The sequence below is a fragment of the Anomaloglossus baeobatrachus genome, chromosome 8, assembly GCF_048569485.1.
Source record: "Anomaloglossus baeobatrachus isolate aAnoBae1 chromosome 8, aAnoBae1.hap1, whole genome shotgun sequence".
Taxonomy (NCBI): domain Eukaryota; kingdom Metazoa; phylum Chordata; class Amphibia; order Anura; family Aromobatidae; genus Anomaloglossus; species Anomaloglossus baeobatrachus.
Window position 1 is genome coordinate 110,783,625 of NC_134360.1, and position 27,257 is coordinate 110,810,881.

General features: G+C 45.9%; 1 protein-coding gene across 1 annotated transcript in view; it reads right to left on the reverse strand.

Annotated features, from left to right (window-relative positions):
* SCYL3 (SCY1 like pseudokinase 3) overlaps positions 1-27,257 on the reverse strand; it is a 192,877-nt gene that overhangs the window by 146,137 nt on the left and 19,483 nt on the right. Inside the window, exons 2-5 of the mRNA XM_075320906.1 lie at positions 17,231-17,333; positions 16,224-16,329; positions 6,763-6,837; positions 4,329-4,468 (exon numbers count right to left, since the gene is read on the reverse strand). Of these exons, the coding sequence (XP_075177021.1) occupies positions 4,329-4,468; positions 6,763-6,837; positions 16,224-16,329; positions 17,231-17,333 (424 nt within the window). The remainder of the gene's footprint in view (positions 1-4,328; positions 4,469-6,762; positions 6,838-16,223; positions 16,330-17,230; positions 17,334-27,257) is intronic.

Here is a 27,257-nt window from a genome sequence, read left to right on the forward strand (position 1 = left end):
ATGTTGCACTCCTAATTAAACTTGCATCACACAACTCTATAAAAGGCGCATGTTCTATCAGTCACACAGCATTTTCAGCGGTCGACTGATGATATTTAACTATTCAGTGATAAATTCTTTACCGGGACAGCCAGGACTCGAACTCGTGAACTAATTGTCCATAGGCCGCAGCTCTATCCATTGAGCCACTGCCTGTAATATTTTTATTATAAATATTTTTATTACAGGCAGTGACTCAATGGATAGAGCTGCGGCCTATGGACAATTAGTTCACGAGTTCAAATCCTGGCTGTCCCAGTAAAGAACTATTCAGTGATGCCTTGGACTTGCATTAATAAAGCAGATAATTCTGCTATATCTGTGGCGAGGTGACTTTTGAGTCCCAAAAGCGAAACTTGACTCAAAGGGTTAAGAAAGCCTACAACCTGTATTTTGGTTGCAAAATAGGAGATCAGGACAAGGATCAGGATCAGTGCCTCTGTGGTGACTTAAAGGTGGTTGCCCTCGTGCTTGGTCTCCAGGCTGGTTACACAAAGTACTGTTTATATGTGAATGGGACAGTCGAGCAAGACAGGAACACTACAAGAAAAGAGACTGGCCCCTCAGAAATGCACTGCAGCCGGGGAATAAAAATGTTCTTGATCCAGCACTTTATGTCACCTCCATTGCATATCAAGTTGGATCTCATAAAGGACTTCGTAAAGGCAATGAACGAAAATGCAGAAGCATTCAAGTATCTCATTTGTAAATTTCCAAGGTTGAGTGAAGTAAAGATAAAGGAAGGAGTCTTCATTGGTCCTCAGATTCGTGTGCTTCTGCAAGATGAGGAGTTTCACAATTTACTGTGTGGCAAGGAAAAGGCTGCATGGGTAGCATTTCAGTTAGTGGTAACAAAGTTCCTTGGAAACACCAAGTCAGACAACTATAAAGAGCTGGTGGAAAATCTTCAGGCGTATCATAATCTTGGCTGCAACAGGTCATTAAAGATCAGCTCTTGCATTCGCATCTAGACTTCTTTGCACCAAACTGCAGAGCAGTGAGTGACTAGCATGGTGAGCGATTTCACCAGAAAATTGCGACTAGGGAAAAAATATATCAGGGTAATTGGAACCCTTCGATGCTTGCAGATTACTGCTGGACAATGACCAAAGATATAATCCAATGCCTGAATACAAGAGACAAGTAAAAAGGAGCCGAGTATCCAGTGACAAACGACATTTTGTACTGTGGAATAACGTATAATAATAGTTAAAATACTAATTGTTCAAAGTGCTTAGACATGTGAATGAATTATATAGTAGACTAGCTGTACTACCCGGCTTCGCCCGGGTTAATAACTGTTTAACAAAATAGAATGTATTAACAAAAATTTATTCTGCACACAAAAACAACAAATAGATAGAAATGTCATTATTAAAATGCAAAAACTAAGCTAATAGAAGCATTTCACAACATATATTGCAACACCACAGATATTCCACACAGATTTAACTAAATTGGCCAAGTAATGTGCCCCGTCTGCCTCTTTCCATCAGTCTCCCCACCGACATCTTATTACCTCACATATAAGCTTCTTATATTAAAAATGTCTTTTGTTCCTATAGCAACCAATCACAGCTCCTACTAATAACCTGTAGTTCCAGGCTCCATTTACTTTAATGGAGGCATATTTTTTGAAGAGTAACTAAAGCGCGGGGTTAAATGTTCCCTGTCAAAACAGTCTACAACGTTCCCTGGGTCACATGAGGTGTCTGTGCAAAATGTCGTGAGTGTAAATGCGATGGTGCGCATACACTTTTCGTTTCACTTTTTCCCCATTATGTAGATAGTGGCAAAATTGATTGGTAAATTGGAATGCGCGGGGTTAAAATTTCGCCTCACAACATAGCCTATGACGCTCTCTGGGTCCAGACGTGTGAGTGTGCGCAAAATTTTGTGGCTGTAGCTGCGACGGTGCAGATGCCACACACACACACACACACACACACACACACACACACACACACACACCTTTATATATTAGATTTAAATACACTTGAGTTTCCTCTTAATACATCTAATAAAATTTGTTTGATAATACTGTACATGTGCAGTTTTATTTTTATAAATGACTACAGGTTATAATTATTACAGTAAAACGAAAACTCTTCAATCCTATGGAAACTATAGCCAAATAATTGTTTTCCTTGTCATATTTGAATTCAGCACATCAAAATCATTAGGAAATGACTAATTGATTTTCTGAACCAGACAACAACATTTGAAATTTTGTTACCTAGTGTTATCTGGAGCAATCAGTGCCCTGACATACCAGCGTACAGTGGCTGAACAGCTTAGGCTGCTTTCACAATACGTTTTTTTAACATGCGTCATGAACGTTCTTTTGCTGTAAAAGCAGATCCTGCTTTTACAGAAAAAAACGCATACAAACGCATGTGTTATTTTGCAGGATCCTGTCACTAAGTTTATGGGCGGGCATTGGAGTCATATGATCGGGAGTCAGTGGAACTGAACGTGATAGACTGGGAGCCGGCTTCTGACAGCTGCGGAGGCTCATAACCAAAGTAAACATCGGGTAACTTGCTTGGATACCCGATATTTACCTTGGTTACGAGCATCCGCAGCTGCTAGGAGCTGAGCTGCCTGCACACGTAACCAACGTAAACATCGGGTAACTAAGAGAAGCGCTTTGCTTGATTCCCCCTTATTTACCTTGGTTACAAGGGACCGCAGCTCTCAGGCGGGGAGAGAGAGACCGAGAGGGAGGGGGAGAGAGACCGAGAGGGAGGGGGAGAGAGACCGAGAGGGAGGGGGAGAGAGACCGAGAGGGAGGGGGAGAGAGACCGAGAGGGAGGGGGAGAGAGACCGAGAGGGAGGGGGAGAGAGACCGAGAGGGAGGGGGAGAGAGACCGAGAGGGAGGGGGAGAGAGACCGAGAGGGAGGGGGAGAGAGACCGAGAGGGAGGGGGAGAGAGACCGAGAGGGAGGGGGAGAGAGACCGAGAGGGAGGGGGAGAGAGACCGAGAGGGAGGGGGAGAGAGACCGAGAGGGAGGGGGAGAGAGACCGAGAGGGAGGGGGAGAGAGACCGAGAGGGAGGGGGAGAGAGACCGAGAGGGAGGGGGAGAGAGACCGAGAGGGAGGGGGAGAGAGACCGAGAGGGAGGGGGAGAGAGACCGAGAGGGAGGGGGAGAGAGACCGAGAGGGAGGGGGAGAGAGACCGAGAGGGAGGGGGAGAGAGACCGAGAGGGAGGGGGAGAGAGACCGAGAGGGAGGGGGAGAGAGACCGAGAGGGAGGGGGAGAGAGACCGAGAGGGAGGGGGAGAGAGACCGAGAGGGAGGGGGAGAGAGACCGAGAGGGAGGGGGAGAGAGACCGAGAGGGAGGGGGAGAGAGACCGAGAGGGAGGGGGAGAGAGACCGAGAGGGAGGGGGAGAGAGACCGAGAGGGAGGGGGAGAGAGACCGAGAGGGAGGGGGAGAGAGACCGAGAGGGAGGGGGAGAGAGACCGAGAGGGAGGGGGAGAGAGACCGAGAGGGAGGAAGAGAGAGACCGAGAGGGAGGGGGAGAGAGGGAGGAGGAGAGAGACAGAGGGAGGGGGAGAGAGGGAGGAGGAGAGAGACAGAGGGAGGGGGAGAGAGGGAGGAGGAGAGAGACAGAGGGAGGGGGGAGAGAGGGAGGGAGGGGGAGGGACTGATCACCCGAGGCTGGTTTCTGGGCATGCTCAGTAGAGCAAGCAGGATCCTGTCTATCAGCATGCCAGCGTTCACCTGCGTTTGTATGCAGTATAGTCAGGATCCAGCAATTTGCAGTATTTGGACGCAGCTCAAAAATGCTACAAGTAGCGTTTTTGAAAAATGTTAAAAAACTGCAACTCGCTGGATCCTCACTATAACGTATGTGAACGCATGTTGACGCGAGTCCATTGCAAATGCATTGAAATGAAAAACACATTTGCACTGGATCCGTTTTTGCGTTAAAAAAACGTTTAGGACGCATGTTAAAAAAACATAGTGTGAAAGCAGCCTTAGTGGACTGTGTACCAGCATTTCCTTCAAAGTACTGAGGGTACTCCAGACTCAGTCTTATTCACTTAAAAGTAGAGTAGAGCTCCAGCCTCTGAGAACGGCCAATATATACATCACATGAAGCTGAATACATTCCACCAGCACTACAAGCAGCCGATTGGTGGGAGTGCTGGGTGTTGGGCCTCCACCAATCTGAAATATACGCTAAGGAGAGGCCATCATTATCAGTGTCCTGAAATAAAGCTTACACTGGCTCAATAACCATCTTTTGCTTTACATTTCTGGGAGAGGAGTTAGAAAGTTACCTCTTTTAGGCCTGAGAAGATGAGGCAAGAAGCTTTTTACTGCCATAGGATCAGCAAATACAAACTGGTTTAGAAGGAGTGGGACCAATCTCGAAGAGATGAGCTCTTCTGGCAAGGAAGAAACTCTGTCAAACAGAGTCCTAGACAAGAGAGAACAACCATTGTATCCTGATACAAATTGAAGTTTCTTAACAGAATAAAATTCTTTAATCCCCACAAACACATTTTTGGGAAACTTAAAACAAAAAAAAAAAAAAAAAAAAAACTTACAATGGTAAGCAACACAGGATACCCAAATTTGGCAAAATAGTAATCTAATAATATATCTAGAAGGAAAAACGAAAAAAAAAAACAAAAAAACAAAGACTAAACACAATAGGCAACGAGAATAGACGACTAGAGATTGAAAGTGTTTGGCTTTTACTTTCATTTGGACTATTTGAAATGATCTAGGTCAGAGGTCTCAAAGACACGGCCCCTGAGGCTGCTAGCTACGGCCTGCAGACCCTGTGACAATCGCAGCCCTATCCAGGCGGTCGGCGCCAGCAGAGCACAGTTGAATAATTTGTGGTGACGTGCAGAGGCGCTGTCTGCGCTATACCAATGGCTGCTGCCTACCTCCTTGCATCTGATTGGCTGGCGGCAGCCCTTGGTACAGTCCAGACAGCCCCTCTGCGCGTCACCACAAATGATTCAACTGTAGTAAAGCCCTGCCGGCGCTGACCCCCGGCTTTGGGCTGCGCGCTTCACGGGGCCTGCAGGTCGCAACAAGCAGGTAAAATACGTGCCCACAATGAGGACCTTCTGCGTCCTGGATGCGGAAGTTCCTGACCTGCGGGACTGCAAGTCTCCTCCGCAGGAGACCGCAGCTGCACCGTTCCTGCAGTCTCCTTGCTTGTGTTCTCCCTAGGGAGGACGCTTGCGACTCCACATCAAAGAATTGACATGCTGCAGACTCTAAAAGTCGCACCGCAGGTCAGTTTTCGCCACAGGCCACATACATTGTGGCCATGGGATTTCGAGAAATCCCATCCACTCTGCTAGTGCTTTACAATGCAGCGTTTTGGACGCAACTGAAGCATGCTGCGTCCAAACCGCTGTGAACCCCGATTGTGGACACGCAGCCTAATAAGAGGGAACAGAGGAAAGGTGAGGGGTTTTTTGTGCGCGTTACTAAAGAATGGGCACAATGCTACAGAGCACAATACTGCTGGCACAAGGATGGGCACACTACTACTGGGCACAAGGATAAGCACAATACTACAAGGATGAGAACAATACTGCTGGCACAAGGATGGGCACAATACTACTGGGCACAAGGATAAGAACAATACTACTGGGAACAAGGATAAGAACAATACTACTGGGCACAATACCACAAGGATGAGCACAAAACTACAAGGATGGGCACAATACTACAGGCCACAAGGATGAGCACAATACTACTGTGCACAATACTACAAGTATGAGCACAATATTACAGGGCACAAGGATAAGCACAATACTACTGGGCACAATACTACTGGGCACAATGATAAGCACAACACTACTGGGCACAATACTACAAGGATGGGCACAATGATAAGCACAACACTACTGGGCACAATACCACAAGAATGAGCACAATACTACTGGGCACAAGGATAAGCACAATACTACAAGGATGGGCACAATACTACTGGGCACAGTACTACAGTGCACAAGCATGAGTACAATACTACAAGTATGAGCACAATATTACAGGGCACAAGGATAAGCACAATACTACAGGGCACAACACTGCTGGCACAAGGATGGGCACACTACTACAAGGATGGGCACACTACTACTGGGCACAAGGATTGGCACAATACTACAAGGATGAGCACCTTCCTACTGGGCACACAGTAACGGGGACATTACCAAAAGATGTTGGTTAAGATTACTATATGCTTCTAATTGTAAAACTATATTACAAGAAGGTGACAAAATGTAAGATTCAAAATAAAGCATAACTTTTTTTGCCATTAAAATGCATATATATTATAATATATATATATATATATATAGACATACATACACACACACACTTAAAGTGCAGGTTTGGTTACAATAAACAAGAAAAATGTTCAAAAATGGGATCCAAAAGGTGTGCAGAAAAAAAAAAAAAAAAAAAACACACACATGGAATCACTAAAATCTTTGTCCTGCAAAGAATGTGGACCCTCTCTTTTTTTCTATATGCGGCCCATACATTCAGTTGAGTTTGAGACCCCTAATCTAGCTGATCCCTACATTGCCGAGTTGACTGGCACACTTGTCGCTTATGGGCAAATTGAATATTCAACACACAATCAGTATAATGTGAATGTAGCCCAACACCAACTGCAGGCTCAGACTACACATACAGTTTGTTTGGGCCCTTTAGATTAAAGCTTTTATTCCTTAAACTTACATGAAAAACGTATTCTTCTCTTCAGTTTTCACAGTTAAACTTTCTAAGAAATTGACAACTTCAAGAAAATCATTTCTGCGTGGAAAAAACATATATAAAACCATATTTAAAATGATATGCTAAAGCTGGCTCACAAAAAGTATCATAGTATCATAGTATCATAGTATCATAGTATCATAGTTTTTAAGGTTGAAGGGAGACTCTAAGTCCATCTAGTTCAACCCGTAGCCTAACATGTTGATCCAGAGGAAGGCAAAAAACCCCAATGTGGCAAACAAGTTCCAATGGGGAAAAAAAGTAGAAAAAGTACAATGTCCAAAAAATAACTTGTGTACTCACCGTAAAATGTCTTCCTTGGAGCCTTTCATTGGGGGACACAGCAGTGGGTATTATGTCTCCAGGGAGGCGTGACACTAGATTTGCAAAAGTGTTAGCTTCTCCCCCCACAGCATATACCCTAGCTAGGCAGGAAACTAGCTCAGTTTGGTGTAAAAGCAGTAGGAGAAGGACAACCAAAACCACAAGGGTGGGAGCAGTGTCCCCCAATGAAAGGCTCCAAGGAAGACATTTTACGGTGAGTACACAAAAAAGTCATTTCCTTTCTCGCCTTTTCATTGGGGGACACAGACAGTGGGACGTCCCAAAGCAGTCCCTGGGTGGGAACTGAACTATTAACAGTGTATAACATCAGACTAAGAGCTGACTAACGACTGCAACTGCAGTGAACACATCAAAACACTGTCAGAAAAAAGAGCAGTGGCCACTTATAAATGGGCCACTGCCGCCTGAAGGACTTGTCTTCCAAGAGCAGCATCCGCGGAAGCATGCATATGCACTCTGTAGAATTTTGTAAACGTGTGCACACTGGACCAGGTAGCGGCCTTGCAAAGTTGGGCCGCCGAAGCCTGATGGTGGATAGCCCAGGAAGCACCCACTGCTCGCGTAGAGTGGGCCCGCACAGATTGAGGGGGAACAGAACCTCGTGCTTTGTAAGCCTCACAGATGGTAGTCCTAATCCATTGAGAAATCGTGGATTTAGAAGCCTGATTGCCCTTTTTGTGTCCTTCTGAGAGGACGAAGAGGGCATCGGACTTGCGCAATGGCGCTGTTCTGGAGATGTAGATCCGCAGAGCCCTGACAAGATCTAGAGTGTTAAGGGCTTTTCCAAAAGGAGTGGACCGGGGCCGGGCAGAATGACGGCAACACAATGTCCTCGTTTAAGTGGAAAGAAGAGACGACCGTCGGGAGAAAAGCGGGGGAAGGCCGAAGGACCACCTTATGATGGAATATCAGGTAAGGTGAGCGACAGGAAAGAGCCGCTAGTTCGGACACTCGCGTGATAGAGGTAATGGCGACTAAAAAGGCAACCTTCCAGGACAGTCGTTGAAGAGAGATTTCTCTCAGAGGTTCGAAGGCAGGAAGCTGAAGAGCTCCGAGAACCAGATTCAGATCCCAGGGATCTAAGGGGTGGCGATAAGGAGGAACCAAATGCGCTACCCCTTGAAGAAAGGTACGGACCTGAGGGCGAGAAGCCAGCTGCTTCTGGAAAAATATTGACAAGGCAGAAACTTGCCCTTTAAGGGTACTGAGAGCTAGTCCCGAGTCCAGACCGTCTTGCAGAAAGGCAAGAACATTAGGGATTGAAAAGGTAAAGGGCGACCGATTATGACGGTCACACCAGGAAAGATAGGTCTTCCAGGTCCTGTGGTAGATACTGGCGGAGGAGGACTTCCGAGTATTAAGCATGGTATGAACTGGGGGAGAAAATGGTCAGACGGATGGAGGAGCTTTTAAACTAGGATCTGGGGGGAGGGAGGGTAGTGGAGCAAAAAAGGGGATAGATAGAGCAGTTAGAGACAGTGAGATGGTAGGGGTCAATGAAGGATTAGGGGGGGGATGGGACATGCAAGGAATGTAGGGAGGCTAGGAGTAATAAAGGTGTTAATAGGATTAAATGTCTACTGGCAAATGCAAGAAGTCTTGCAAACAAAATGAATGAATTGGAGACTCTCATGTCAACCATGGATTATGATGTGGTGGGCATTACGGAAACCTGGCTGGATGAAAGCCATGACTGGGTGACAAACATACAGGGTTATAGTACATTTAGGAGGGACAGGAAAGACAAAAAAGGTGGTGGGGTGTGTATATTTATCAAATCTAACCTAAAACCTGTGTTGAATGATGACATTGGGGGGAACAGCAACAATGTAGAGTCAGTTTGGGTAAATGTACATGGGGAGGAGAATAATGGAAAAATGCTAATTGGAGTTTGCTATAAGCCTCCTAACATACCTGAACAAATAGAGGGTGAAATGCTGGAACAAATTGAAAAGGCAGCTAATAATAATAATCGGGTTCTTATTATGGGGGATTTCAACTATCCAGACATACAGTGGGACATAGAATCTTCTGGTTGTGCTAAAAGCTGTAAATTCTTATCTACCATTCAAGACCATTTCCTCTCTCAGATGGTAGATGAACCGACGAGGGGAGATAATTTGCTAGATTTGGTCCTGTCAAATAGACCGGATACAATTTCAGATCTACAGGTCCGGGAGCACTTGGGCACCAGCGATCATAATATGGTAAGCTTCAACGTAATATTCAATAGAACATTTCAAAGGGGAAATGCTAAAACCTGGAATTTTAGGAAAGCTGATTTCAACAAATTAAGGGAAGAGCTTAAAATGTGTAGATTGGGACAAAGTCATGGTAACTGGGGATACTGAACATAAATGGGGAAAGTTTAAGGATATATTGCTAGAGTCCTGTAAAAAACTTATACCCTCTGGTAATAAAACGTCCCGGAATAAAAAGAAACCACTATGGATAAATAAGACTGTACAAAGTATAATAAAACAAAAACAAAGGGCGTTTAAAATCTTGAAGGCTGAGAATACAGAAATAGCATTTCAGGAGTATAAAAGATATCAATAGGCAATGCAAAAAAAGAAATCAAACAAGCAAAACTAGCTACTGAAACAAAAATCGCCAATGACATTAAAATAAATCCCAAAATCTTTTATAAATACATTAATGCCAAAAGGAAAACAAAGGATAGTATTGGCCCCTTAAAATATAATAACAAGTTAGTTATAGAGGACAAGCAAAAGACTGAGATATTAAATAGGCATTTCTCATCTGTATTCACCAAGGCACTGACTGTACCAGGCATCATTCAACAAGTGAAAAATCAAAGTTCACCACCCGATATAATTAATTTAACACAAGAAGAAGTACGCCTACGTCTGAGTAAATTAAACATTGACAAATCCCCAGGGCCAGATGGCATTCATCCACGAATATTGAGGGAATTGAGCTCCGTAATTGACAGACCGCTGTATCTCATCTTTTTAGACTCGCTTGTAACAGGGTTGGTGCCTCAGGATTGGAGGATTGCTGATGTGGTACCGATATTTAAGAAAGGTAAGAGGGTAGATCCAGGCAACTACCGTCCAGTAAGCCTGACATCAGTAGTATGCAAAGTTTGTGAGGGCATTTTAAGGGATGACATGCAAAAATATGTTGCAGAAAATAATATAATAACTGACAGACAGCATGGATTCATGAAAGATAAGTCGTGTCTAACCAACCTGTTGGGGTTCTATGAGGGGGTAAGTGCAAACCTGGATATTGGTAATGCAGCTGATGTGATTTATTTGGACTTTGCAAAGGCATTTGATACTGTACCACATAATAGCCTTATACTAAAGCTCCAGAAGCAAGGACTGGGGGAAACTATATGCAATTGGGTAAGGAATTGGCTAAAAGATAGGAAACAAAGAGTAGTCATAAATGGAACATTCTCTAAATGGGCCATAGTCAGCAGTGGGGTGCCGCAGGGATCTGTGCTAGGACCGATTCTTTTTAATCTCTTTATTAATGACCTTGTGGATGGGATTGATAGTAAAGTGTCAGTCTTTGCTGTTGACACCAAACTATGTAGGATATTAAAAACTGACCCTGATAGTATAATATTACAAAAAGATCTAGATAAGATGTCAGAATGGGCAGATACTTGGCAAATGAAATTTAATGTTGATAAATGTAAAGTAATGCACCTAGGACGGAGTAATCCTATAACTGCGTATACATTAAATGGAAGTAAACTCGGGACTACAGAACAGGAGAAGGACTTGGGTATTCTCATTACAAATAAGCTGAGCAGCAGCACTCAATGTCAAGCAGCAGCTGCTAAAGCAAACAAGATTCTAGGGTGTGTATAAAAAGAGATTAGATCCCGCGATCCCAACGTATTATTACCCCTCTATAAATCACTTGTAAGACCACATCTGGAATATGGGGTCCAGTTTTGGACTCCACATTTAAAAAAGGACATTCAGAAGTTAGAGTCAGTTCAAAGGCAGGCAACTAGACTACTACAAGGAATGGAAGGCCTCCCATATGATGACAGGTTGAAAAAGTTAGATATGTTTAGCTTAGAAAAAAAGACGTCTCAGAGGAGATCTCATTTATATGTATAAATACATGTGTGGTCAATATAAAGGACTGGCACATGACTTATTTCTTCCGAAGACAATACTAAAGACCAGGGGGCACTCACTGCGAGTGGAAGAAAAGCGATTCCGGCAGCTAAATAGGAAAGGGTTCTTTACAGTTAGAGCAGTCAGACTGTGGAATACCCTACCACAAGAGGTAGTAATGGCAGATAATATAACAGCTTTCAAAAAAGGGCTGGATGATTTCCTCAGTACACACAACATTGTTGGTGATAAATGACTAAGTGACCAAATGTAGAACTGGTGGAGGAAGGTTGAACTAGATGGACCTAGGTCTTTTTTCAACCTTAGTAACTATGTAACTATGCAACTATGTAACTACCTTAGAAGAAAGACCTGATTTGGCTAGAATCAAGGATTCAAGCGCCACGCCGTCAAATGCAGCTGTGCTGTATTCTGGTGGAATATTGGACCTTGCGACAGAAGATCCGGGCGGTCGGGAAGACGCCAGGGAGTGTCGCCGAGCAGTTGGAGAAGCTCTGGGTACCAGGCTCTCCTGGGCCAGTCCGGGGCCATGAGGATCACCGGGATTCCCTCCGCTTTGATTTTCTTGATGACTCTCGGAATGAGAGGAAACGGAGGGAAGATGTAGGGTAGGCGGAACTGCGCCCACGGAAAGACTAGAGCGTCGGAGCCGATAGTTAGCGGGTCTCTCGACCGGGATATGAAAGGACGTATCTTGGCATTCATCCGAGACGCCATGAGGTCCACATCTGGGAGTCCCCAACGAAGAGTGATCTGATGGAACACTTCGTCGTGGAGGGACCATTCCCCTGCCGCTAGACCTTGCCTGCTGAGAAAGTCTGCAGCCCAGTTGTCTACCCCTGGGATATGGACAGCTGAAATAATGGGGATGTGCTTCTCTGCCCAAAGAAGAATCCTGGATACTTCCTTCATCGCTGCCTTGCTGCGAGTTCCTCCCTGACGGTTGATGTAAGCCACGGCCGTGGCATTGTCTGACTGGATCCGAACAGGGAGGCCCAATAGTAAGGGTTGAAAATTATGAAGGGCCAAAAATATGGCTCTGATCTCCAGAACATTGATGTGCAGAAAGCGCTCGGAAAGAGACCAGCATCCGTGAACAGTGTGGTGGAGAAACACTGCCCGTCGTGACTACTTGCCAGTGGACCGGGCGGAAGGACTTCCCTTGAGATAGGGAAGAGGCTTGAGTCCACCAGACGAGGGAACTGAGCGCAGCCCGAGATAGGCGGACTGACCGGTCTAGGGAAGATGGATTCTTGTCCCAGGAGGATAGAAGACCCAGTTGTAGAGGGCGCAGATGGAATTAGGCAAAGGACACGGCTTCTATGACCGCCACCATCTTGCCTAACACACTCATTCCATTCCGAAGGGATGTGTGACGGCGAGAGCGGAGGGATTGGGCGGCCCGGATCAGGGAAGACCTCGTCTTCTGGAAGAAAAACCCGGGACTGAGCTGTGTATCAGCATACCTAAAAAGGTGATGCGCTGATGAGGAATGAGGGATGACTTGTTGAAGTTGATAAGCCACCCTAGCCTTGACAGCGTGTCTAGGCAAATCTGCACGCTTTCTGAGCAAACTTGAAGAGAGCTCCCTTTGACAAGTAGGTCGTCCAAATAGGGAACGACCAGGACGCATCTGGGGTGTAAAATGGACATGACGGCCGCCATGACCTTTGTGAAGACCCGAGGCGCAGTGGCCAGCCCAAAGGGGAGGGCCCTGAATTGGAAATGACGGTGTCCTACGGCAAAACGAAGGAACCGTTGATGAGAGAGACATATGGGAATGTGTAAATAAGCATCTTGAACGTCTATGGAAGCTAGGAATTCTCCAGGTTCCATGGCGGATAGCACTGCTCTCAATGATTCCATTCGGAAAGTCCGAATCCGTACGAGTTTGTTCAGCCGTTTGAGGTCCAAGATAGGGCGGACAGAGCCATCTTTTTTGAGAACGACAAAAAGGTTTGAATAGAAACCTTTGCCGCGCTGTTCCAGGGGCACTGGAATGATAACGTTTGCTTTCTGTAAAGAGGCTATGGCCTGAAATAAGGCCTGGCTTTGCGTTTTGGACTTGGGAAGACGAGAACGTAGAAACCTGTTGGCCGACAGGGAATGGAAATCAATCTTGTAACTTAAGGTGACGATTTCTCGAACCCAAGCATCGTGAGTGTGGTCTAGCCAGATATCCCAAAAAAGCAGAAGCCGCCCTCCAACAGGAGTCGGATCTGAGGGATACCTGGGGTCATGCTGAGGGGGCCTGTACAGAGCGAGGTCCTTTGGGTTTAGGTTGCTTGGAGTGGGAACGCCAGGAAGAGCCCCTTGAGGGACTGGATCCTCGATCTGAGTGTTGGGACGATCCTTGGGCTGATTGTTTTTGGGGGGCAGGCCGAAAGGACTGCCTGCGCCAAGGAGATTTTTTAAAATTCCTGGATACAGGCCGCTTTTGGAGGTAGAATGGTACTTTTACCACCCGTCGTCTCAGATATGAGTTTGTCCAAGGATTCTCCAAACAGACGCAGGCCATGGAAGGGGAGTGTGGACAGGGATTTCCTGCAGGCACTGTCCGCATTCCATATTTTTAGCCAAAGGACTCTGCGGGCAAAGACAGCATTGGCCGCAGATAGGGCTGACAAACTAGCTGCATCTAGGGAGCCGTGAAGAAAATAATTAGAGGCTAGAGAGAACAAATCAAGGATCTCAAAAGCCGCCGGGGGAATATTACAAGAGCGAAGCATCCTGCGTAGGCTCTTGCTCTACACCCCCATACCTCTCGCAACCCATGTTAAGGCAAACAGGGGGCGAAGAGAGGAGCCTGAAGACTGGAAAATAGATTTGACTGCAGCATCAACTGCGCGGTCGGACGAGTCCTTGAGAGAAGCGTTGTCTGAAACAGACATGACCGTGTGTTTAGCCAGTCTGGATACTGGCGGATCCACAACGGGGGGGTACTGACCAGGGCTTAACCATTTCAGAGGGAAAGGGATAAGCGAATGAAGAGAAGGGTTTTTTATTAAATCTTCTATCAGGGTGATCCCACCGTTTAGATATAATTTGCCGAAAAACCGGATCCTGGGCAAAGGATTTAGGAGGCTTCTTGGCCCGCTTGATTGCCGACTGAGAAGTCGGGTCAGGAGGCTGATCAGAGATCGACAGAGTGATTGACAGCCGAAATTAGTGTGTCTTCTATATGCCTAGACTCAGAAAGGACATCTGAATCAGAGTCAGAGTCAGAGTCTTGAGAATCGTGACTACTAAAGGTCACGGAACCTCGGTCAGACTGACTATCGACCGAGTCGGATGAGGCGTAGAGGTTGCAATGGCGCCTTTTGGAAACAGCCTTTTTACGTTCTGGGGAAGAGGGACCAGACGAAGCAGGCGGGCTCCTCTGAGGGAGCTGGGCCGGGAGAAGGCTGTGGGAGCCCGAGGACGGCTGGGATATCTGAGCGGCAAGGTCATCTAACCTTTTAGACATTAGAAGAGCCCATGCAGGCATTACGTCATCAGACGGCGGTGCTGCCTGGCCGGTGGCCGGAGCAGAATCCAAAGACTGCACGGCATCCTGGTCCGGCAACGGGGTCTGTTGTGACACGGTAGTAGGGGCATCGCAGCCACGGCATAGTGGATAGCTTTGGCCATTAGAAAACGAGCGTCCACAGGTGGTACAGGCATAGTACAGGTCCGTAGAGGACGCCTAGGAAGGTTTATCACCCTTGTGGTTACGCATGTCAGCAATAGAGTCCTACAGCCCTATAGGGATAGAGTTATATGAGTGAGGAGCCACTAGCAGTATTATAAAGTGACTGCTATGCACACAGCCGGCATATATCTGCAGGCAGAGCCAGTATATACCGCTAATAGCTGATATACACCACCAACCAGCAGGCACACACCGCTAGAGAGACAGCGATATACCGCTGAGCAGAGCGGTATATAGCGCTGCAGAAGTGCAGAGCCAAGGACTCATGTCTGCCCCCCACGTGGAAAATGGCGTCCAGCGTTCCTGACAGCATGGAGGAGTGAGACGGCCCCCGGAAGCTGATTGGCCATCACGTTAGTCCCAGCCCTGGGACCAATCAGAAGGAGAGCCGCTGTGACTGAGGGAGTGGCCTCCAGAGCAGTGAGAGGAGGTGTTGCTAGAATGCAGGCCGACGCCGGGGGCTAAATTAATGAGGCTCCCCGGGATCACTGCCCGCATTGCCCCACCGGCGCCTCTTCAGGCGGCGGTTTGGATGCAGCGGACAGATGACTCGTCGTCTCCCTACCTGCTCCTGGCTCTGTCTGAAGACGCGTCGGTTCGGGGACGCGGGGATCTCGGGGACGCATCTTCGGCTCAAGGCTGAAGCAGGTCCTCGGCTCTGTGTAGCCCTCTGGAGCTACCTTGGTGTGAGGTGCTTCCAGGGAGCCTGGAGGGGTACGCAGACCCGACCACTTGGGCGCGAGGGAAGACTGACGGCTTGTGCACGCCAGGATTCCTCTGCCCATAAGCGGGGGGAACAAGGGTGGCAAGGCACCCCGGTATTGCCCCATAATCAAAAATAGAATGATTAAGAAAAAAACAAAATAAAAATAAAAAATAAAAACAAAATAAGCTGGCCTAAGGCACCTGGTAGGGCAAGGCCAGACATGTCAGCCTCCCTGCTGAGACTAGAAAAAAAACAGAAAAAACTGAGCTAGTTTCCTGCATAGCTAGGGTATATGCTGTGGGGGGAGGAGCTAACACTTTTGCAAATCTAGTGTCACGCCTCCCTGGAGACATCATAATACCCACTGTCTGTGTCCCCCAATGAAAAGACGAGAAAGGAACTGCATTTTTGTTCTCTAGTAAAAGGTCATTTGCTACAGGAAAATCAACACAAAGCTATAGCAGATGCCTATAGCAAGGTGTACTGACTAGGCACAGTATATTACAACTGCATATAGAACTATATGCATTCTATGCTATAGACTGTAGTTACCTACCTAAAAAAGTCATGGCTTAGTAAAGCGGACAGGGCAGGTCGGAGCTCTGGTTCAGGGTTCAGAAGCAAGTTCTTAACAGTGTTCTTGAAGCTAGAGAGAACTTCAGCTGGAAATAAATTATACGTTTGATTTTTTTTTTTTTAGTCCTTTTGGGTTAGGCTCTATTCCATTACTGCACAGTAAAAATTTATTAGATGTACCCCTTTAAAAAATATTTTCTATTAATAAAGCACTATGGCAAACAGCATAAGTAAAATAAAAAAAATATATGAAAATGCACCAAAGAAATGTCAAAATACTGTATAGGAAAAAAAGAAATAATTTTTATTAACATTAACTGTTTTTGCACATGGACTGGGCAATTATCTTAACGAAATTTAAAGAAGGATTCCCAATTTTTTTTTAATTAGCATTTTATTATTTTTTTTTAGAGATCACAGGGGAACACTATTCTCCTTATGGAGACTTTGTGAGCCAGTCTGACTGCTTTCAAGTAAGAGCCCAATGTTACCTGGCGAATTGGAATCGCTGTCATGTGACTTTGAAAAGGACAGGAGCAGTACTGGAAACCGAGCAACATTGATCTGTGAGTATATTATCATGCATTTACACAGGTTTAGCTAATAAAAATATTTTTGGGAATGCTTCATGTATTAAAATGTTTATGTTTGTGAAAAAGCATCATATACGGTCTATAAGACTATTTGGATCAGACTCCTATTCTCTGACTGTAGCAGAATTCGCAGCCATCCATCATTAATGTGCAAATGTCCAAAATTAAGGCCTTCTGAAGATCAATCCCTGCGTGTATGTATGTAGAAGAGACTACTTACCAGGAGAAGACAAGTCCAGAATGTGCTAAGTGAGGCCGAGCATGCCGGCACTAACACAGCCGTGTAATTTCAAACAATCTGTTGGGTTTTTTTAGGATTGACATTGTAAAAAGATTATTATTTTAAAACAGTGACATGGCAAATATTAGTTACACAAAAAAACCTGAAACCTACATTGCTCTTTCACATGTTCCAGAAGACCTTCTACCAACCGTCCAAACAAGAAAGCATCACGGGCATGGCTCAATGATACAGGCAAGATGCCAAACTCTGCTGACTGAAAAGAGAATGGTAAAAAACACAATTATGTTTAAATGTTCAAATTTACCAAAAGGCAAGCAAACAGATCATCAATACCAAAGCCAATAGTAATACCTGGTGCCACAATCAGGGAAGGGACAGGGCAGACATTGCTCAGATAACTATGCTATTCACTGCAGTAGTAAAAGGATGCAGAAGATAAAATAAGTGATATTGCTGGGAATGTCAGCCAGAGCGGGAGACCCACTTATGATCACCTCTCTGCTCTGGATAACAGACCGCCTCCTGAACTTCGCATTAAACACCCATATGCCTCTATGGGTACATGGAGGAAATGACATCAAGCCTTCCCTGGCCTTCTACAAGTTGGTCTTGTTCACAAAACCTTAAAGACTGTATGAAAACTGTTTTGTATCCCAGTTTCAGGGAAGGACATGGCATGCAACACAATGATGAGATTCATATACTGCATTAAGTCAGCCGAAACGTCTCAAAGGACAATGGCATAATCTAACATTCAGCAGCTAGATTTTATCCCCGGAGAAGACAACTCATTATCCAAGTCTCTGTGAGATTCATTATAAGGTGTGCAAACAAAAATAACAGCACTTAGAAAGGGAGGGAAAATTAGCCCAACTCGCAGAGCCACCAAAGAAAAAAAAAACCACAGCTTCACATACTCGTGTCTTCTCTCTAATTAATGGGAACCTGTCAGGTGCAGTAATAACCCATAACCACAAGCAGTTCTGGGTGCATATTGCTAATCCCTGCCTAACCGTCCCTGTATACACTAGCATAGATAAAAGAGATCTTTAGAAAAAGTATTTCTAAAGATCCTTTATATGCTATGCTAATGAGCATAGGGCCTAGTCCCAAGGGAGTTAGTTCCTGTGCTCATTCCACCCTCTTAGATTGGCAGCACAACCACAGGGCCCATTGCCCAGCGTTATTGGCACATACCTGTATCCGCTGTCACAAACTCAGACACCAGGTTTAGGCTCAGTGAGCATGATCAGAAGTCCCAGCACTTCCAGTCATGCGCACTACACCTCTCTGATGTCGGGACGCGTACACCCAGCTTCATACTGCACATATACTCCTACAAACACAAAATAGCTAATACAAAAGTAGTCTGTAAAATGGAATTTTATTAGTAAATATTTAAAAGGCAAAAAAAAATAAAAGTAATGAAAGAGGTGGAATAAGCACAACAGGATGGCACGGCACGGGACAAGAAATGTGGTATCTCAGTGCAACAAAACTATGCAAAAAAATAGTATAAAGGCTCCACTATAAAGTATCAAAAATATGTAAAAAGCCAATCAAAAATTGAAATCAATAGGATAGACCAAGGAATAAATAGCAAAATACATCAATGATAATATTTACACACAAAAGATATTGCACAAATTTACAAAGGATAACTTATGCACCAAATACATAATTGCAGAAAAATATAGTAAAATATATATATAATATAAGTGTAAAAGATTATGTGGGAAAATAGTCCCACAAGACTAGTTACAGTGCAAAATTATGGTGCAGAGTATTAAAGTGCAAATGGTAAGGTGCATTGTGTAAGTGCAATGATAAAGGCACTAAAGTCTAAATATGGAAGTCAGTAAAAACGCACATATTGTGAGAATGATGTAAAGAGCTACCAAGACATAGTGAGTAAAGAGATCATGTGGGAGCAGTAAGCATGTATCAGAGATAGAGTTCACCTGAGGTCATGATGTCCCTGCTGCCGTGCCGACGCCAAACCAACACGTGTTTCGGCACGTGGCCTGACGCACGTTTCTTGTCCCTTGCTGTGCCGTCCTGTTGTGCTTATTGCACCTCTCATTACTTTTATTTTTTCTTGCTTTTAAATATTTACTAATAAAATTCTATTTTACAGACTACTTTTGTATTGGCTATTTTGTGCTTGTAGGAGTATATGATATATATTTATAGCCTTTCCATATATATTGGGTGGAGGATGTGATGGTATATTGATACCAACTGACACTTTGTTATACCCCCCATGTGTGACATAATTCGGTAACCTTCATACTGTATATCACCAGAAGTGCTGAGGAAAGCACACTGAGCCTAAACCCTGTGTCTAAAGGGGGTTACAACAGACACAGGTACACGTGTCACCGCCAATGACACTGCGAAATGCGCATTGAATAGCATCTTAGCATGCTAGTATGCCCACAGGGGTGTACTAAGAGGGCGGCTAGTCAGGGGAAATAACGTCCTTGAAACCAATTCCTCTACTTTTTCTGAAGATACCTTTATCTATGATAATGTATATAGGGACAGTTAGGCAGGGATTAGCAATAGGTACCCAACAACTGCTCGTGGCTCTGGGTGCATATTACACGACAGGTTCCCTGTATATTAAAGACCCAAAATATGGGAATCTAGTAAAACTTAGGGTGACCCAGGAGTTCAGTACCAGATTGTGGTTTCATAACCTGTTACACCCTTTTTAACCCCCTTCACCTCCAGCCTGTTTTCATCTTCCCGACCAGGAAAAAATATTTATATTATATATTTATATAATATCTACATACATAAATCACCAGTTTTGTCTGTTCTCCTATTGCATCATGCACCGCGGCAGTCAGTTACGCAGATGCAGTTCGAACATACACTTTACCGCAGATCGGGGCATGAACTGCGTGTGCGCAAGTAGCGGACGCTGCGGTCGGTGTCTTGTTGTCATGGCAGTGAGTCATGCTTCCAGTCTTGCTTTCTCTCCCTCTCCCTCCTATCCACGTGAGCACAGCAAAGCCGAGCGCGCTACTTCAAACAGCTCTGACTCTGTGCTGCTGCTAACGTATGGGTCAGCGGCAGCCGCACTTCCCTGGCAGCCGGCGCTTTAAACCCGGCACCTGCAGCCCAGCGTGCACTGCTGACCGCGTGGCTGCTTCTGTGCGGATGTTCATCTGTGGGCGGAGCTACCGTGCAACATGCTGAGCTCCTGTCCACAGATGAAGAGACTGGAGGGAGAGGAGCCGCAGCACCAAGGAACGTCACGTGGTCTATCGTTGCACGTGGCCCCCCCTACCCAGAGCTGTATGCCCCCCAGCCCCCCCCACCACCAGATCTGTATGCCCCCAGCCCCCCTTACCAGATCTGTATGCCCCCAGCCCCTCTCACCAGATCTGTATGCCACACCACCAGATCTGTATGCCCCAAGTCCCCCCCACCACCAGATCTGTATACCCCAGCCCCCACCCCACCAATAGCAGTGACATACACGTCGCCGCAGTTTCCGGCCATGATACACTGAGCACATACACACATAGCGCACATGCATACACTGAAAACACACACACACACACACACACACACACACACAACCTGGATACTCACCTGTCCCCAGCGATGCGGTCCCCGGCACCGAAGTCCCCAGCGCTGCTCCGTCTTCCAGCTCCTCTGTGGACTGAATATTCAAGTGAGTATAATGAGCGGCGGTCAGGAGCGGGTGAGAGCAGAGTCGGAGACAGCACCGCTGGAGAGAGGTAAATAAAGACACGTGTTTTCTCCAGGGATAGGGGAAGAGAGATAGAGAATAAACACACATATACACAGACGCCACCTACATACAGCGTACAGCCATATACACGCACATACACAGTGTACAGCTATATACACACACACCACCTACACACAGGAGTACAGCCATATACACATACACAGACACCACCTGTGCACAGCCATATACACACATACAAATGACACCACCTACACACAGCGCACAGCCATATACACAGATACTACCTACACAGCGTACAGCCATATACACATACGCCACCTACACAGCCATATACACACATACACCTACACACTGCGTACTACACACCGCGTACCGCCACACACACATACACCAACACACAGCATACAGCCATATACACACACATACACAGACTACACGTACACACAGCGTACAGCCATATACATAGATATTTGCCAGTTGCAGATGTAACCGTATCCCACAATGCACTGCAGCTGTCAGTTGCGCAGCCTCAGTTCATGCACACATCATAGCCATGGTAACCAGAGACAACAGTGTAGGCAGAACCCAAATTGTGGGCTAAGCACAATTCTGTTCCCAGTCTAACATTGTGCTATCCATACCACATCTAGGTATAATGAGGTGTAGTGAGCAGTAAGGAGGCGTGGCTGGGTATGTCCGCCCATGCCTGACATCGCCATGCCACGAGCGATGTTGCGGCGAGCGACGAGACATAGCGGCACTGACGAGAGACAGAAAGAAAAAAAAAAAAATAATATGTACACATTGTTTATTTACAATAAAAATACACAGCCTTTAACACATTTAAAAGAAGCTCCAAAAAGCGCAAAATGGTGTGACACATGTCTACTGCTCCTGTCAGCACCACTAAAAATAGGCAGATGTTCATTTCACTGTATCGGGCTTATTTCTAGTATATTTATAACTGACTTTTGTCTGTTCTCCTATTCCATCATGCACCGCGGCACTGTTGCGCAGTCGCAGTTCGAACATACACGTTTCTGCAGCTTCGGGGCACGAACTGCGCGTGCGCAAGTAGCGGAAGCTGCGGTCGGTGTCCCGTTGTCATGGCCGTGAGTCATGCTTCCCATCTCGCTTTCTCTCCCTCGCCCCCCTATCCAGTGAGCAGAGCAGAGCCGAGCGCGATACTTCAAATGGCTTAACTCCGTGCTGCTGCTAACGTATGGGTCCTGGCTGTGTGTGATTTAAACCCGGCACCTGCAACCCAGAGTGCACTGCTGACCGCTTGGCTGCATCTGTACAGAAGTTAATCTGTGGGCAGAGCTACCGTGCGACATGCTGAGCTCCTGTCCCACAGATGGAGACTGGAGGGAGAGGAGCCGCAGCACCAAAGAACGTCACCAGGTCCAGCGCTGTACGTGGGCCCCCCTCTTCCCGATCTGTTTGACCCACGTGCCCCCACCAGATCTGTGTGCCCCAAGTCCCCCCCCCACCACCCAGATCTCTATGCCCCCAGCAACCCACCAGCAGATCTGTAGGCCCTTAACCAGATCTGTGTGCCTCCAGTCCACCCCCCCACCCAGATCTGTATGCCCCCAGACCTTCTCACCCTATCTGTATGCCCCCCACCCCCACCAGGCGCAGTGATATACACGTCGCCGCAGCTTCCGGGCACGATACACCGAGCGCATAAACACACACAGCGCACATGCATGTATACACACACACTCCTGGATATTCACCTGTCCCCAGCGATGCAGTCCCCGGCACTGAAGTCCCCAGCGCTGCTTCGGCTTCCAACTCCACAGTGGACTGAATATTCAGTTAGTAAAATGAGCGGCGGTCAGGAGCGGGTGACAGCAGAGCCGAAGATAGATAAATAAAGACACGTGTTTTCTCCGGAGAAGGAGGGGAGAGGGGGAAGAGAGACAGAGAGAATACACACACATATACACAGACTACTTACACACAGCATACAGCCATATACACACACACACACACAGACATATACCACACCTCATGCAGACTACAACTCAAAAATATCTACCGGATCCATGCTTTCCTTAACCAGGATTCAGCAAAAACATTAGTGCATGCCCTCATCATCTCCCGCCTCGACTACTGCAACCTCCTGCTCTTTGGCCTCCCTTCCAACACTCTTGCACCCCCTCCAATCTATCCTAAACTTTGCGGCCCGCTTAATCCACCTCTCCCCTCGCTATTCCCCAGTCTCGCCACTCTGCCAATCCCTTCACCGGCTTCCCATCGTCCAACGACTCCAGTTCAAAACATTAACCATGACATACAAAGCCATCCACAACCTGTCTCCTCCCTACATCTGTGACCTAGTCTCCCGGTACCTACCCGCATGCAACCTCAGATCCTCACAAGATCTCCTTCTGTACTCCTCTCTTATCTCCTCTTCCAACAATCGCGTACAAGATTTCTCCCGTGCCTCCCCCATACTCTGGAATGCTCTACCTCAGCATATCAGACTCTCCCCTACCGTGGAAAGCTTCAAGAGGAACCTCAAGACCCACCTCTTCCAACAAGCCTACAACCTACAACAACCCTCAGTCCAGTACACCACTGCGCAACCAGCTCTGTCCTTACCTATTGTACCATCACCCATTCCCTATACACTGTGAGCCCTCGCGGGCAGGGTCCTCTCTCCTCCTATACCAGTCTGTTATGTACTGTTAATGATTGTTGTATGTATACCCTCTTTCACTGTAAAGCGCCATGGAATGAATGGAGCTATAAAAATAAAATATACACAGTTGCCACCTACACACAGCGTACAGCCATATACACACATACACAGACGCCACTGTTGTGAATACATTTTCCAGTTCGGGGCTCCCTCTTGTGGTCAGTGCTGGTAGTGCAGTTGACTGGTTGAATGGGAACCAAACAGGTGTGGAGGACTGGCAATCAGGTCAATCAGAATGGGCCCATATAACTGAGTAGTTTTCTATTGTTCCTTGCCGGTGCTCAATGTATCTCCTGAGTGCTAAGGACATTCTGAAACCGGCCCTTTTCTCAGTGTCTACCAGAACTCCTCTCAGATAAGTTGGTCTTTGTACCTCTGCTTATGGTTTCCACTTTCTTGTAATTTTGCCTGTGTGGTTGGTGGAGTTGGATCATTCCCTGCTGGGAGTATCTGTGTACCTTACTCCATGTTCTGCTATGTATTGTGTTTTGTCATGCTTAATACTAAATTCAGTCTCTATCAGTGTTTTTCTTAGATCCCAGTAACATCAGAGTACTGATATAGTGGGGGACAGTCTGTATAGACTCAGTATTTTTCCATATCAGGCATGTTGGTATTTACTAGGGTTTTTACGGCTGCAGTCAGTGCTCTTTCCTATGCAGATAGTTTGGGCCTTATCTTTGCTGAATCCGTACTTTAGCTACGTATTGTGTTTTCCTATATCACCATAGTCTTTACATGTGGGGGGCTATCTATATCTTTGTGGATTGCTCCGAGGCAGATTAGCTTTTCTAATATTTCTCTCTGTTAGAATATTTAGTTCTCCGGCTGTGTCGAGGCGACCAGGTAATCGTAGGCACGCCCCACAGCTACTTCTAGTTGGGTGTCAGTATTAGGTCTGCAGTCCGTAAAGGTTCCAGCCACTCTGGTTATTTTTTGGGTATTCGAGTTTTTGTCCTTTTTCTGATCCTACTCGGTCAATTAATCATAACACGCCACCTACAGACGGCGTACAGCCATACACACACAGACGACGCGTACAGCCGTATACACATATAGACACTATGTACACATAGCACAGTCATACACACATATATACACAGACGCCACCTCCACACAGCGTGCAGCCATATACACACACACACATACACAGATGCCACCTACACAGCGCACAGCCATACACACATATACACAGACGTCACCTACATACAGCGTACAGCCATATATACATCTATATAGATATTTGCCAGTTGTGGATGTAACCGAATCCCACAATGCACTGCGGCACTGTCAGTTGCGCAGCCGAAGTTCACGCCCACATCATAGCCATGGTAACCAGGGACAACAGTGCAGACGGAACCCAAATTGTGGGGCAAGCACAATTCTGTTCCTAGTCTAAGATTGTGGTACCCATACCACATCTAGGTATAATGAGGTGTTGGTGTTTTAAATTACACATTTGCGATGTCACAGAACAGTAAAGGGGCGTGGCCAGCTATGTCCGCCCTTGCCTGACATCGCCATGCCTTGAGCAATGTTGCGCCGAGCGACGAGACATGGCAGCACTGACTAGAGACAGAGAAAAAAAAAAAAATATACGCACACATTATGTTTATTTGCAATAAAAATACACACAGCCTCTAAACACATTTAATTAGCCCCAGAAGCGCAACCAGTGTGACACATGTCCACTGCTCCTGTCAGCACCACGAAGCTTAGACAGATGTTCATTTCACCGCACTCCCGATGCGATCGCATCTGGCCTACTCATAGTATATATATAATTCTGACCAGTGTCCCTTTATGTGATAAATGACTCTGGAATGCTTCAGCGGAGCTCAGTGATTCTGACATTGTTTTTTTCATGACATGTAAAAATTTCTCACTTTTCATTTTTATGCCCTTAAACCAGAGTTATGTCACACAAAATAGTTACACATTTCCCACATGTCTACTTTACAACAGCGCAGGGTTTTTTTTCCGTTAACTTACAAAGTTTAAATGTTTTTCAGTAATTTTTGCAACAAAATTTACACTATTTTTATTTTATTTTTTGTAACCACATCACAATTTTAAGTGACTTTGAGAGGCTTATGGGACAGAAAATACAGTACTCAAAAATGACAAAAACTTAAGTTTTCATTTTCACTTCGGTAACAGGAAAAAGTGTACAGTACAACGTGTTGTGCAATTTCTCCTAAGTGCACGATAACCCATATGTTGAGGAAAACTATTGTTTGGAGGCACGGCAGGGCTCAGAAGGGAAGGATTGACTTTCAACTTTTGGACAGCGACAAAACAATCACTGATCTAGGGGAGACCAGCCAAAGAAAACACTGCCGGCAGCCAGTGAGAGCGCTCAAGACAGTGAAATCCTAGGTACATTGCCCCCTGGGAAAAATGCAAATCAAAAAAGTCCATGGAGCCTCTGTTAGGAGTCTCAACACAGAAACCAGCCAGATCCCTCTGGGAAGGACCCAGTCAAGGGGTGGCTCTTTTTAAGAGAACACCATAACCACCATATTAAGTGGCCCTTTTAGTCAAGGGAAATACCAAGGCTAGGTATCCATCCTGGCCTTGGTATTTCCCTTGTCATATCTTTAAACTTGTCAAAACGTTGGATATTGACTAAAAGGGCCACTTGTTATGGTGGTCTGCTAAAAAGAGCTGGGTCCTGGGTCCTTTCTGGAGGGATATCTGGCTGGTTTCTGTGTTGAGACTCCTAACAGAGGCTCCACGGACTTTTTTGATTTGACTTTTGGAACGCAAAATTGGCTGGAATGGTTAGCAGACGCCATACTGCGTTTCGATAGGCCGATATATCTAAACAGTGGACACCACCCACAAATGACCACATTTTAGAAACTACATCACTCAAAGGAATTTATTTTATTTAGATTAGTGGGGAGCACCTTAAACCCACAGGTTCTTCACAGGATTTTATAATATTGAATCGTGAAAAAGAAAAAACATTTTTCCCCAAATTTTTTCTAAATTTCACAGGAGTTACAGGACAAACTACACTTACAAATTTGTTGTGCAATTTCTCCTGAGTACAAGAGAGCGATATTTTGGCTGGAATGGATTGTGGATGTCATGTCACATTTGAAAAGCCCCTGACATGCCAAAAAAAGCAGAAGCCCCCAATATATGACATAATTTTGGAAAATATACTGCTTGCGGAATTCATCTAGGGGTGTAATGGGCATTTTTAACAATCAAGCAATCTACAGAAAAGTATATATTTGCTCAGCCCAATGAACATATCTTTTTTTTATCAAATAAAATGTTGCTTTGGCTTCAAGTTTTTAATTTTCAAAAGGAGCAATAGAAGAAAACAAATGGTACAATTTGCCCGGGATAGTAACTGTCTCTGTTTCTCTCCCATTCTCTGTCTCCCACTCTGTATATATCTGTCTCTCCCTTTCCCTTTCCCTGTCTCTCCCTTTCCCTTTCTCTCCCTTTCCCTTTCCCTGTCTCTCCCTTTCCCTTTCTCTCCCTTTCCCTTTCCCTGTCTCTCCCTGTCCCTGTCTCTCCCTGTCCCTGTCTCTCCCTGTCCCTGTCTCTCCCTGTCCCTGTCTCTCCCTGTCCCTGTCTCTCCCTGTCCCTGTCTCTCCCTGTCCCTGTCTCTCCCTGTCCCTGTCTCTCCCTGTCCCTGTCTCTCCCTGTCCCTGTCTCTCCCTGTCCCTGTCTCTCCCTGTCTTTCCCTGTCCCTGTCTTTCCCTGTCTCTCCC